Source organism: Acomys minous (assembly GCF_964271855.1).
Source record: "Acomys minous genome assembly, chromosome: 4".
Lineage (NCBI taxonomy): Eukaryota > Metazoa > Chordata > Mammalia > Rodentia > Muridae > Acomys > Acomys minous.
Genome location: NC_140486.1, coordinates 61,942,703 through 61,957,680, shown reverse-complemented (window position 1 = coordinate 61,957,680; position 14,978 = coordinate 61,942,703). Strand labels below are relative to the sequence as shown.

The 14,978-nt window shown below is 39.4% G+C and overlaps 1 protein-coding gene across 16 annotated transcripts in view; it reads right to left on the bottom strand.

Annotated features, from left to right (window-relative positions):
- Positions 1 to 847: 847 nt before the first annotated feature.
- The window catches only part of NOL4 (nucleolar protein 4), a 344,671-nt gene continuing 330,540 nt past the window's right edge, over positions 848 to 14,978 (bottom strand). For 10 of the 16 annotated variants that reach the window (XM_084778257.1, XM_084778267.1, XM_084778265.1 and 7 more), the window contains one exon: positions 848 to 2,844. In XM_084778257.1, coding sequence (XP_084634383.1) covers positions 2,651 to 2,844 — 194 coding nt within the window. In that variant the 3' untranslated portion in view covers positions 848 to 2,650. The remainder of the gene's footprint in view (positions 2,845 to 14,978) is intronic. The other 6 variants (XM_084778269.1, XM_084778271.1, XM_084778258.1 and 3 more) reach the window with 1 other exon arrangement.

The window sequence follows — 14,978 nt, the reverse complement described above, 5'->3', positions numbered from 1 at the left end:
GAACATGCTGTCCTCTTTATGCAGTCACACATACAGAAGACACGGGGGCTTTTCTGAACAGCCATGGAGCAAGAATGGCAGATAAGTCAGGCATAGCCAAGTGTGACTTACTAGAGTTCAGATTGAGTTTGCTGCTGCATTCCACGGTCGTCATGGAGAAGGCTTGGTGTTCATGCCAAACCCAAGTCTGAGTGCTGATTTCTGAACCAGGTCAGGCTGTTTACTTACTGTGATGTCACCGGACAGCACTGGGTACCTTCCTCAGGCGCTCTTCACCTTATTCTGTTGAGATAGGATCCCTCACTAACCCTGGAGATCACCGATTGGCTAGATTGCCTGGCCAGAGTATTGGCATTTGTGGCCAAACCTGGGTTCATATGTGGTCATTGGGGATTTGAACTCATGTCCTTATGCTTGCAGCGCGCATACTTTAACACTGAGCCAACTTGCCTTAACTTTGAGGCATGCATCAGTCAGGAGTCAGGACTGCTTAAGAGAGTCAAGTCTTATTTGGAAAAAAAATGAATAAAGCTTTAAAAAAATCCATCTTTTGAGCAGATGTGAACAATTCTCACAATAGCCTGGCCTTGCTGATTCCCTTCTCTTCTTTAAATGAAGCTTTCATTAGTCTGAGTGTGTCAGCTTTGCAATATTTAGGGGAAAATTGGAGTTCTGGTTTTTTTTCAAATGTAGGCAAAAGGCTACACTTTAATATTTAAAAAAATATTAAATAGTAACTTTTATAAGTATGTAGAGACGCATCCCAGGGTCAAAGAACTTGCCTGGCATGCAGGAAACTCTGGGTCTGACCCTTAGTGCTATAGGAAACAAAACAAAAAAGTGTAGACATCCTCAGCATCATTGTTTTAACACGGAAATCTGTTTATTAAACCAAACAAAAACAGAGAAAAATTATACCAGCCCTCAAATTTTTAAAATTTTCATTAAATAAGCAAACTCTAAATTCACACCTTTAAAAGATGTCTGTGCATCTATGTATTTCCAAAATACTCATATTTCAATAAGATTTTCACATTATATTCACCAACAGTATCACAAAAATTTTTTTGATTTTTTTTGTTTTTTGTTTTTTGTTTACATAACTGTAAGGAACAATAATTCTAGAAACACTCGAAGAAAAAAGCATAGCAATGTCCACAGTTACAGGAAAAAGTGCACATTACCCGGTCACAATCACAGTCAGAACTTGAAAAACTATATGTAACAAGTAGGTAAGGAATACCACTGATGCCTTCAACTCAGTGTCAAAAACCGAATGGCAGATTCTACATAAAATAAGGCAAATTCGAGAATGCACAAAGAATTTGTACTTCAACAGAAAGGAAAATAGTACAAGCATGAACTAAAGCACTTTTCCTTAAATATTTTAAAAATAGGCTTGCTCCAGTGTACAGAAAACACCACTCTGTCTGTGTGTGTCTAACACGAGGAATGGAGAAAATGGCAGAGCGCGGGGCACAGGAGATGGGAGAGTTCATTGTAAGATGCAGCTCTGTCTGCTGAGAGATCGCAATTTTAGCAAAGGAAAAAAAAATACCTTAAGTTACACAAATCATATCAGTAGACATAACGGCCTTTTCTGGAAACTATTTCCAAAAGAAATGAAAAGTACACACAAGAGTGCAAAGTTTAAGATTGTCACGTGCAACCTCGCAACATTCAGTCATCTACATCCGGGGCGCTGCTCTGGAGGGTTGCTGGTGAGACAGCAGCAGGTCCAGCTCCAAGCAGCTCCAAGGAAAAGCAGGATGTGCTGGGTTCTGTGTTCTTTTCAACACGCCTTTTTTAATAACGTCTAGAAATCTCCGTGATGAAAACTGCTGTGGTAAGGTGCCGCGTGGCGGCCTGGGTGTTTTGAGACTGGTGTAAGTATAGAAATGCAAGCATCTCTTGGAAGTAGTTCCCTAATGGGATGTCTTAAAGAAAGTAGGCAAAGGGTTTTCCAGCATTGAGTGTTATTTTTTTTCCTTTGTAGAAAGAATTTGGAAAGAGGAGAAGGCAAAAGGGGTGTTGGAAAGGGTAATTACAGTAGTTTGTCAAAAAACAGTTTTCTTTTAGGACCTATGAAAAAGTTACCAAAGTAAAAATGACCATTTTGAATGAAAAACAAGTTTTCTTTTTATAAAAATTACATTTTTTTCTTTTAAAATACAAGATCCTTTTCATTGTTGTCATATCCCATAGCAACAAGTAATTTGGCTTTTCTTTTTTTCCTTTTTTTTTTCTCCAGATACTTCAGCTTTCAGTCCAATAAGTCAGTAGAAAATTCCACTAATAATTCAGTTGGATCTTGAGCTTTTTTTTTTTGAATACCACAAACTTCTTCATTTTTATCCTTGAATTAAGAATACGCAGCCTTTTTTAAAAATTGCTTATGATATTTATGTTGACACAATAAAGCAAAAAGCAACAGGCTGGGCACATTTGAGCATCTCAAGTACTTCAAGGTCAGAGTTCCTTTGAAGTTCCTTAACACACCAGAGTATATGGATCAAGGACAACGTGGCGCGATGGAAGTATTTCTCTTAAAATATTGTGCAGCAAGACCAGGAGTATCTCTGCTGGGAAATCAAATGTCATTAGTGGAAACTGCAAATTTAGAACTCAGGAAGTACGGACACCATTTGCCTCAGTTCTGTTGCAAAATGAGATTTTCCAGTTCATCTGCGGAGCGCAATAAAAACGCGGCCGATTCCCGATATCCCGCGACAAGCTGTCTCACGGCGTTGATTTCCGTGGGACTCAGCTGAGGTCTGGAGTTTGAACTGCTAGAGGGTGCCGAGCCAGTCGCCAGCTGCCTCTTCATGCTGAGATCCGTGGGTCCTAGACGAAAAGAATGGCAAAAGTAAGACAGGAATAGTATTTATTCTAACATCTCACATGTGAGCACCCATCAAATTACGACTGAATTTATTCATGAATACTTTCATGAGAAACTCGTGCCTTCGGTAATCAAACGCATCTGCTCTCTGTATACAGAGTGGTGTTGTGTGACAAGAGTGTTTGAGGATTTTTTTTTTTCAGGTATCTTGGGCAGCCTCCAGCCATCACTCCTTGTTATAGGGAAGACTCAAGCCGTTTGAACACAAGGTCCTGGCAGGATTCAATTTTCACAGAAGCTTCAGTGCACCAGGTTTGAAGTGATGAACTGCAAACATTTTTATTTGCGGCATTTATTGACAAAGACCGTAACTCCCATCAATTCAGAATTTTAATGACCTCCTTGAAAAAACTTGAATTTATATTTTAATGTTTTTATACGTAAAACTTTATTCTTGACAATCTCACATGTTTATGAGATGCATGCTGTCCCTGCCCGCACTCCCATTCCCGTCCTTTCCACTTCTACTCCTTCCACATCTCCTTAAAAGTCTCCCACCCCCCCCCCCCCACCCAACCTGAAGCTTTAATTCCTTCTTTAAAAACCCACTGAGTCCAGCGAGTGCTGCCTGCCTGGACACTGGTGTAAGGCCACCCACTGTAGCATTGACTACCTACAGTTACCAGAAGCTTCTCAGCCAAGGGTGAGGCTGTGTGAGCCCTTCCCCCATCCATGCCGCGTGGCTTGCTACTATGCAGGTCTTGTGTAGATAATTTGTCCATTTACCACAGTCATGAATTATCTAGAAAGAGAGTCTCAGTGAGGGGTTGCCTATGTCAGGTTGGCCTGCGGGTGGGTAAATATGTGGAACTTTATCTTGACTGTTGTGGGGGGGGGGGCACCGCCTCCGGGGCAGGGTCCTGGATTGTGTAGAAAATGGAGAATGAGAGATGAGTTTAGGCACACATGCAGTGATTCCTGCATCTCGGCTTCTTGGCTGTGGGTGTGACTAGATGCTCCAAATTCTGCTGTCTTGAGCTTCCAAAGACGGATGATGAAACTGTGAGCTCAAGTAAACCCCTTTTCCTCTAAGTGACCACTCTGTCAGCATTTTATCACAGCAACGTGTAAAGAGACTATGACAACCTCTTAAGAAGTGGAGATGCTGGGGTCTGAGATTTCTGGGCGGTGTTTAAAGTGGACAAAGTTCAAGGTGTATGTTAAGGACTTGGTTTACACTTTTCTTTCTTCTCTTTCCTTCCTTCCTTCCCTCCCTCTTTCTCTCCTTTCCTCCCTCCCTCCTCCCTCCCTCCTTCCTTCCCTCTCTCCTTCCCTCCTTCACTCCCTCCCTTCTCTCTCCCCCTCCTTCTTTCTCTTCTTCTTTCCCTCCCTCCCCTCTTCTTTATTTTTCTTTTCTTTTAATGAGTTGGTCGAGACCTCTGTTCTCGTTATATCTGGTAGTGTTTCCTACCAGATGGATTAGTTTCACAACAGGTTAGACTGAAACTTTCTTTTAAATGGAGCTGGGAAGCAGTTCTTGTGACAGCCCTGCAGAACTAGATGCTGGCTGGACTGCTTTTTGCTATTTAGCTGCGTCTGTATTTGCACAAAACACAGTCAGCCATCCTCGGTATTTCTTTATATATTTAAACCAAGACTGGTGGTCTTGATTTTGCACAGCATTTAGCAATTTATACTGAAATGCAATACGAAGTTGTTTAAAATCTTGAGTTCTGACATTATAGCATTGAGAAGATGCTTCACATCAAAATTCTATAGTCATGTTTGCCTTTATAATTCAGCAAGCATTCATTAAAATTCATAAAATTGGGAGATAATTTCTAAGTTTAGAAGTAACTGACCAAAGTATTGTTGAGCATCTCACAATAGTTAAGATCCCAACCTTCAATGATTCTGCAACTTGGAAGTGCTTTAGCAGAGCATAAATATGTGCCGGTACTCAGAAAATATCATTCCTTTTGTGAGCTAAGACAAGGGATGCCGTTTTCCTACTATCTCTTCCTGAGGCATGAGGGAGACGGTCGATACCCAGCCCCTCTGCCATCATTCCTGAAGGAGGCAGAGGTCTCCTGAGAGGAAAACAGCTTCCCTTGAAATTTAATTAGAGCCCACCAAAGATCTGCATGAGGAACTCTGACATCTGAGAGAATCACACTTCTGCTTCTGTCGTGGCCTTTCCGAGCTTTGATTTTTCAGGCAGAGTTTATCTTCCATTTGGTCTGCTATTTACAAACTCATGTTATCGATATGACAAGCTGAAAGAGGCATGGCTTGTCACATTTGTGGAAAGGAGTCATTGAACCTGTGCTCAAACAAAGGCTGTCTGCTCTGTAAAGTCCCAAGTGGATTTTTTTCATTTTATTGAAAATAGATTTATGTTTCATTTAATGTATCTTGAATATGGTTTCCCCTCTTCGACTCCCAGTTCCTTTCCACCTTCTTTTCCATCCATATTAGCATAGTGGCATAGCAAGGGTTCCAGATGGCAGGTGGACACTCTCCTAACCTGGGTTTACTTTACAGTCAAGAAGCCCAATAATCATATTTTTAAAAACTAAAGAATGAAAGAAGTTGGAAGGATTTTCCCCTCAGTGATATAAATGTCTCAAGTTTGTGCAAATTACACTGTTCTCTTAGAAGGTGGAGTGAAGTGGGATTGATGAATCCTGAACTGGATTTAAGATAGGGTTAAACAAGGGTTCTGGTTGTCTCGGGTATGAAGGGACCTCATGTAAACATCACAGTTTAAGACTTATTTAGCATGTACCTGTGGCTTGAAATTCTTTTTTTTTTTTTTTAATAAATTTTGATTGTTGTAGTTTGGTATAGCTTTTGAGGCTGAGTATCAAGTACTCCAGGGTGGCCTTGAACCTATCATACAGCAAAGGATGACTTTATGTTTCTGATCCTTCTGCCTCCACCTCCAAAGTGCTGGGGATTACAGACAGGAAACACGGGGCCTCACTTGGCTTACAACTGGAGACATATTAATCTAGTGGATGGAGTTTTAGTTTTGCTTTGAGTTTATTAGCATATGCACATCTGAGATAACTTCATAATCTCTAAACCTTCATTAGCCACCCCACTCTCCAAAGCATAAGAAACTATTTCTTGCTATGTTTTTTATTTACATCTTTAATGCTATAGGATTCAGTAAGAGAAAAAATATGTCATAGAGGCTTATTCAATGAGCACTCACACAGCCCCTCTCCAGTGTCACCATCACTCTTTGATTCCTGCCTCAATGATTCAATGTTATATTCGACTGATTCAGTTTAACTCAAAGCACAGCCATCCTATAATCAGGATTTGTGTTCTTTATAAGGTGAAGGTTCAAATTTTGATGAACACGTAGAACTTAATGAAGTCTAAAAAACTATTTTTGAAGAAAAATCACCAAGAACATGGTTATAGATGAGCTAGGTCAGTGAGTCAGAAGGACCAAACACAATGACCAAAAAGACAAAGAGAAAATAGCTGCAGTAACAGAGCTAAGGCAAATACTTACAAAACTCCACAAAGCCACACTTACTTATCATCCTGTTGGTCAAAGGGAAATGGACTTACTCATTAGGATGATTCTTAAAATTTAAATCAAACGTAAGGATATGTCATGTTAACCTATTTTTTTTCTAGAAAACTAAATCTTATATAGCAAAAATAGAGCCATGATTCATTTTTGAAGGTCTGAGGTATATTTAAGTTATAAATACCTGTCAATTTATGAGTCTTAATATTTAAATGAAAGGATACAGTCATAATTATTTATTTTCATTTCTAAAATAAAATCTATCAGTTGACTATTTACTGCCAGTTTATGGTACATTTTCGTTTCTTGTTCTAAACTGTGTCATTTTGTAATGGTGTTTTGGTGTTAATTTCCTTTCAGATAATGTTGCCGTAATAGGAAATCTTTCTTAAAAATTTGCAGCAAGAACTACATTTTTGAAGACCATTGTCTACTTTAAATTTTTAAAAATTATAGTGAGGTAGGTGAAGAGATTACTGTTACAGAGGATCTAGATCCAATTTCCAGAACCCACATGGTGGCTCACAGGTATTTGTAACTCTCATGATAGGGGATCCAATCTCTTCTGCTCTCCACAGGTACCAGGCCTACATGTGGAGCACATATATACATGCAAGCAAAACATATAAAATAAAATAAATAATAGTAAACAAATATAGTGTCTTGGCTAGGAGATGGTTCAGTCAGGAAAATGTCTGCTATTTGAGCGTTAGGACATAAATTCAAATCCCTAACACATACCACAAAATGTTACACATGAGAGAGTGGACACCTGGGCATCTGGAATCCCATTGTTGGGAGAGGTGAAGACAAGCAGATCTCTGGGAATTGCTGGTCAGCCAGCTAACCTATGATTTGAGCTCCAGGCCAGTGAGACTCTATCTCAAGGGAAAGGTAGACAGAGCTAAGGAACAACACCTATACTCACTGTTTATACATCAACTTGACATAAGCTAGATTCATCAGAAGGTAGAGGCCTCAACTGAGAAAACGGCTCCATAAGATCCAGCTCTAAGGCATTTTCTTGACTGGTGATCGATGGGGGAGGGGCCCAGACCATTGTGAGTGGTGCCATTCGTGGGCTGGTGGCCCTGGGTTCTACAAGCAAGCCCTGGGGAGCAAGCTAGTAAGCAGTACTCCCTCGTGATCTCTGCATCAGTTCTTGAAGCCAGGTTCTTGCCCTACTTGAGTTCCTGTCCTGACTTCCTTAAGTGATGAGCTGTGATGTGGAAAAAGCCTTTCTTTCCCACATTGCTTTGGGCACGGTGTTTCATGATAGGAATAGCAACTGTAACTAAGAAAGCACCTGAGATTGTCTTCTGGGATACACACACACACACACACACACACACACACACACACACACACACACATCCACTTTCACACCGCCCCCCATACATGCATACCTACCCACTACACAGATTCTATTTCTGTTGTAATTGAACAGAACGAAGATGGTTTAATTGGTGGTGATTAAGTTTAAAGACAACAGTGTTTCAGCAACAGGTGAAAGAGTGGGATGTTTCCCATCCTGCTTTTACTATTACCATAAAGAATGGGTGTATCTCTCTTTCAATACAATTTAAACCTCTGCCCAAATAGCTCTCTGTGCCTCTCACATCTTAGCTGATCTCGCATTAGATTGTGCTGAGTCATTTCTTTCTCAGCCATGAAATTGATCCTGGCAATACGTAATCCATATCTATCAGCAGACACCAGTTCTCCAGTCTCACCAATTCCCTGATTGTACATGGAGTAAGCAACAGAGATGCAGCGCAAATATTCTAAGTCCTCAAGAGGCAAAGAAAGCTACTTGCGATCAGTTGCTTACGGGTTTTAAGTGACCACTCACGTTGGCAGGATCCTACTTTCCACATCCCTTCAGCACTGTCCATTTCCTAATCTCAGTAGTTTTTAATGATCTTCCCCCCTCTGGAAATGACTTTGACTATTGAAGTCAAACCCAATAATCTAATGTAAGTGAACGGCTTCTGTAGTCTAGCAAGCTGTTTGGATGTTAACTTTGTCTACAAGCGGCTTCATTTCTCTTTTGAGGGGAGCGGAAGTTGGATAGACGTATTCAACAATGATAAAGGTCCAAAGGTAAAGGAAATTCACCAATGAATATTTTAGCTACATTATGCAATACATAAAACATCTACTGCATGCTGGCTTACTCCAGACGTCTCATGCATGACCCTTCCTTAACCTGGTAACTGAATATTTGCCAATGGTAAACAACATCTGAACTACCGCACTAATACAGAATCAGAGTCAACAGGCATTGAGTTTGTTTATATTCCAAAAGATAGTGGTACCAGAAATTGAGAATATCCTTCCTCATAGGATCACTATGATGTCATAAAATGAGCCTGGTACTTTCTCTGCCCCCCTCCCCCAACCCCGCTTGTATTTATTCACCTAAAACTGAGCTTACTTAGCCCTGTTTGTCTTGATAAAATTGTCTGCAAACCACGGGATCTGGCACCTTGAATAGGAAAGTGTTTGTAATACTTCTTGTGCCTGATGTCTCTTCAGGTCCACTTTGGAAATCTATTTCTCTTGGAGTTAATATTTCTGCAGTAGGATCTTCCATTGAGTGGCATGAATACACTCTCTAGTACCCTTTCATTGCTGCTTTATTATCTTTCTATGCTCTTTTCTTTTGATTTGTCTTCACAGATAATTTTAAATCCTTACAAATATTCAGCTTTTGATTTTCTTGGTCTTTTTATCGCTTGCTTCCTATTTGCAGTAATTCCGGACATATTTCTTTTTATTTTTGCATTTTCTCTGTTTCTAACTTAGGCTAAATGATTATATCATAGAAATGATAAGGGAATACTAATTACTTTGATCTGATCATTACTTACTGTATGCACTGTTTTACAAATATGTACAATTACTATATATTAATTTAAAAAACACATGTGCCAGTGAGATGTCTCAGTGAGTATCTTAGAGTTACTATTGCTGTAATAAGACACCATGACAAAAGTTACCTGAGAGGGAAAGGGTTTATTTGATTTGTTTCTTCATCACTGTTTATTATTGAAGGAACCAGCTCCCTTAAGGACCCCCATTAATGCCAAAGTCTGGGAAAATGTAAAAGTCAGCCTACTCAGTCCTCCTTTAAAGACCTCCATTAAGGCCAAAACATACACATTTCTAGGGGGTCCAGCTTGAACCGAGGACAGACAGATATCAGATCACTGTATGTGTGTGGCAGGGACAGGAAAAACCTTGAAGAGTCCAACTTGACTCAAGGTCTCAGTCTGTGCTCAGACTCAAGGGCAACCAGCTGTGTTTAAATTTTCCACTACCCCTCCCCAACTAAAAAAGTTCCTAAAAGCCCCCTGTGACTGCTTCAACCAATCTTTCCCATAGGTCAGCTTGCCCCTCCACCCATTATCCAACCACCAAACGCCAAGACTTGTAACTCCCTGCTTGCAGCTTTTCTGCCCAAATGCCAACCAATCACATACTGTAAAACTCATTTCTTTGTCTAAAACCTATAAAAGGCCTGTGCCTCTGTTTCTCGGGGTCTGCAGCTTGAAAGAGCTGGACAGACCCCATCGCGATGGCTCAATAAATTCCTATTCCTATGCATTTGCATCGACAATGGACTCCGTCTCTTAGTGGGGACTCCGGGAATAGACTAGAGATCTCTCTAGAGGTCTCAGTCTTACATTATTAAAGAATGTTGGGACAGGGACCTGGAGGCAGGAGCTAATGCACAAACTCTGGAGGAGTGCCGCTTACTGCCTTGTTACACAAGGTTCATTCAGTCTCCTATCTTAAAGAACCCAGGACCACAAGCCCAGGGATGCTCTAACCCACAATGCACTATGCTCTCACACATCAATCACTAGTTTACAAAATTCCCTACAGGCTTGCCTGCAGCCTGATCTTATGGAAGAATGTTCTCAATTGAGCCTTCCTCCGCTTGATGACTCCAGCTTGTGTCAAGCTGACATAAAACTAGCTAGCACAACTGCCCCCTTGTCAACTTGATACACACAAGCATGTTACTGTTAAGCTACAACTTTTCTGTTCCTGTTCATCCTCATGATCATACATTACTATTGACATTATAATATAAAGCCATGTGTAGAGATGATTGCTACAAAGCATGACAGCCCTGGTTTGAGCCCTAAGACCTACAAGGCAAAAGAAAAGAACCAACACCCACAAGTTGTCTTCTGACATACATAACTTGCTATAGTATGTGTGTGGGCATGTGTGTGAACTCGCGTGTGTGTACGCACACACACACACACTATATATATATATATATATATATATATTATATATATTACATTTAGGAAAAGAAAACAGTTCTAAAGTTTGTAGTTTATCAACTTTTTATTGTTTATAAATAGGTGTTAAAATACTAGCCCAATTTCACTGTGCAAACTTATTATCTGCTTGGTTATCAATAACTATCAATAGAGACTTGATAACTTCTGGATGGAATGCTTCCAGCATGCTAAAGATCCCATGGTGGTTTTTCTTTACTTAATTAGCCAATATTTCAATGATTCTGCATTGTTATAAAGCTGGAGGCATGTTTCCTCATATAACCTTGCATTTTAATTTATTTCTCACATGTTTTTCTTTTCTATCTCTTGTTTTATGGGAGAAGTGTTTTATACTCTTTGGCTATGATCGTGGGTGGGTGTCATTCCCCTTTGTGATTTTGTTGATTTCATTTATTAATTTATAGGCAGATTGGTGAGGTACATGGGATAAGATATTTGTTACTTCCTGTGTAACTATTTCTCTTCATTATTACAAGCTGAGTCATTAATGCCCCAAATCTTTTGCTTAAGTTTGGATTATTGTTTGTTTTCACTATATACATAAAATAGGTTTCTTTCCATTATTTGCATGACTGTAATTTTAAAAATATTATACATATATATATATATATCCTATATGCATTTATGTGCATTACATATGTGCAGAATCCTGGGAGAGAAGAGGATGTTTGATTCATGGAACTGGACCTGCAAGTGGTTATGAGCCACCTGATGTGGGGTTGGGAGCAAAACCTAGGCCCACCTCAAGAGTATTAAGCACTCTTCATCTCTAAGACATCTCTCCAGCACCAAGACTATGGTTTTTATGATTCTCTCTAAGACTTGGTGTCCTTCCACATTCAGTACATTTCTGCACTCTAAGTCTAAAAATATTATCTGTCAATCCAATTAGGAATAACCAAAGCTTCTTCTGACTGAGCTTCCATCACCTTTGTTTTCCTTACGTTATCAACTTTTCCCTTTCTACTTAATAAATATAGGCTACCCATCACCAGGCCTCCAATGAATAGGCTTTCTATACTACAAAATATGAAACATATTTGAGATTGGAAACTAGTAAGTAAGCACCACAGTCATGAGATGTTTACCATCATTGAAAAAAAAAGCTGAACAATAGACATCGCATTTTCTCTTCAACAAATTACGTTCCTACCAAACTTTAACATCAAATCCATACAGGATTTACTGGCAGATTCAGGTGTCTCATGTAATATGATCTTAGAGCTCTGCTATGGTAAGGAGGTTTTGAATGTTCAATATTGAATTTTCATGAAAACTATAAATACCAACCTCTCACATATTATCTGCTCATGATTATCTTAAAGTAAATGTGAAGATTTTATAATGTAAATCTCTTTGACCTGCCTTTAAAAAGATTCTACCATTTTGAACTAGGCATGATGGCAGATACCTGTAATCTGAGCAATCTGGAGTTGGAGGTATGAGGGTTACAAAATTTAAGGCCAACTTGGGCTACCTAATGAGACCTTGTTACTATGTGTTTATATGATGTGCTATACATTAAATTATATGTTTACATATGCTGGTTTTTAAGAATAAATAGAAACAAAACTCAGGTCCTCTGTAGAGTGGTAAGCACTCTTAACTGGCATTTCAACATTTTTCTCCATTGTCTTGATCCATTTTACTTCAGTTAAGTTTTGTGTCTAAGCTCACTTTTTAAAGACAATACCTATAAACAGAACTCCAACTAATACAACACAACCTAAGCCTAAGAGTAGAAGAGAGACAGAGACTTTATAAAAGGCAGCATACCAGGATGTAGCCTGCTAGACTGTATCTCTACATATGATAGGGGAAACTGCACCCACAAAATCTCCACATTATGACCAGGTATACAAGATCAAATAATGCCAATACCAGGAGGTGTGGATGCCAGTGTTGATGGAGACAATTTCATTACGTGCCATCCCTAGGTTAAAAAAAGAAGTTATGGATGACCAGTGGCTGTGGAGAAGGGTAGAACTGATTTTCCTCAGGGACAAGACCGCTGATGGACTGCCTAATCTTACATGGTCAACCCTGAATAGGTATGCACATAAGCAATGTTAAAGGACTGCACAGGTTGCAAATACACGTGTGTTTGTGTGTGCCAGCACATAACAGTGAAAACTAAATAAGAGGCCATGGATTTGAGAGCGAGTGGGGAGGGACACATGAGTTAAAGTGGGGCGAGGGGGACTTGGGAGTAATGTAGATATAGTGCGCACAGGTAGCATTCTCAAAAAGTTTTAAGTAAAAAATATTAAATTTAAATAAACATTCAATTAAAAATATAAGTAAGGCTTCCCATGCAGCCTTATGGGCAGCAAAACCTGGACAGGGTGTGATTTTACTTCTTAGAAAAAAAGAAAACAGAGGACAAGTCATTGGAAAAGGTGAGGATGTAGGGGTTAGATCCAGCGTAAGTTAGGGAAAGGGATGGAGGCCCATGTTATGCAAATGCATTTTAGGAAATTATCAAATAATAAAAATACTGAATAAAAATGTAAATAAGCTGTAAAGTCCTATCTGTGTTACCGCACTGACAACTTAAGTAAGTAGCAAATTCAGCTGATGAATTTGGACCCAGTATATAATTCACCTCAAAACAGTGAAATCTCATTTAATTGACACACAAAAATGAACAGACAGCAATCAAGCAAATCAGCTAATGAAGACATGGGTTTGAGTCCTGCTCTGGAAGCTTCTCTACTATGTGAGGTGGCTAAATTATTCATCCTCTGAGATTCACCACCTTTGTTCGTTAGACTGATAAAGCAGGAACAATAGAACTAAATTATTTGTATTAGGTGGCCTAGTAAGTGAGGTTATATGTGAATGTGTGCGCATGCGCGTGTAACTTGGACAACAACCTTGAATGTCATTCCTCAGCAGCCGTCCGTCCTATGTTTGGAGTCTCTGGCCTTGGGCATGTTTATACTAGGCTGGCTGCCTGGTAAGCCTTAAGGATCCCCTTCTCTCAGCCCCTCCCCCCAGGCCTTGGAGGGAAAGCGCATGCCACTACACATGGGTTGTTTTTAATGTGGGTTGTGTGAGTTACATTCAGCTCCTCCTGCTTGCGTGGCAAACACGTTGCAAACTGGGCAATTTCCCCAGCCATACAAGGTTATGTTCTTAGTAACTATATAATTTTACTTTAAAATGTCAGATATCATAAAGAATTAAGAATATTTATATTAACATTATTAAAGTTTAGGGACTTATTCCTGTTGGTATGATTCATTGTGCTATAGATCTTCATAAATACAAGTTGTAAACATATGTGTGTGTTTACTATGTTTGTGTGTGTGTATGTGCATGTGCATGCTTTGGGCATCTCTATGTATGCAGGTACACAGAATAAAACATTGACTGTTACATGCAGCCTGGAGGCTGGGAAATCTTAAGATCTGCAGCCAAGCCAGTGGGGAAGCTGTGGCCTGAGAAGGAGCAAAACTGCTGAGGTACCGTTTAGCTGCAGGGGAGGAGGCTTGGGTCCTATGAGAGCAAAGGTCTGAGTTCTGAGGTCTTTAAGCTCCGAAGGCCTCACACAGGTGAAGGCCTCTGTGTGAGTAAGATCTTCAACTGGTTGGATGTTTCCCATCCCCAAAACAGTGAAATGACTGGACACCCTCTGGCCAAGTCAAACTGATACAAACATACTAATAGTTACATTTAAAAGTTTATTAAAGAGTTCACCTCTAAAGGGCTGGTGCTCTCAGTTACCTTAAAAATTTTGAGATAATTATCTAATTTATTATAAAGATAAGCTATGAAAGGAGTTGTATTATTTCTGTATATTTAATGAAAATATGAGTATTTTAAATTCCTGTATACCAATGGTTCTCAAACTGTGGGTTGTGAACTCCCCTTTAGGGGTAGCATATCAGATATCCTACGTATCAGATACTTACATAGATTCAGAATATAGCAAAATTACAGCTATGAAGTAACAATGAAATAGTTTTATGGTTAGGGGTCACCACAACATGAGATTCTGTATCGGAGGGTGTCACTATTAGGAAGGTTGAAAACCACGGCTGTATACTAAACACACACATTTATCCTCTAGTGATTTGATTTGCTAGTTCTACAGTGATTTAAAAACTTAAGCAAAGTATAACCAACATAGAAACACTGGAGAATAATAAGGTAAGATACATGATAATTATTGAGGATATATGTCTCTAGAGTTGAAATTATTAGTAATTGACAAATTGATAATTAATAACTACATAACAAATTTACAGTACTATTCAAT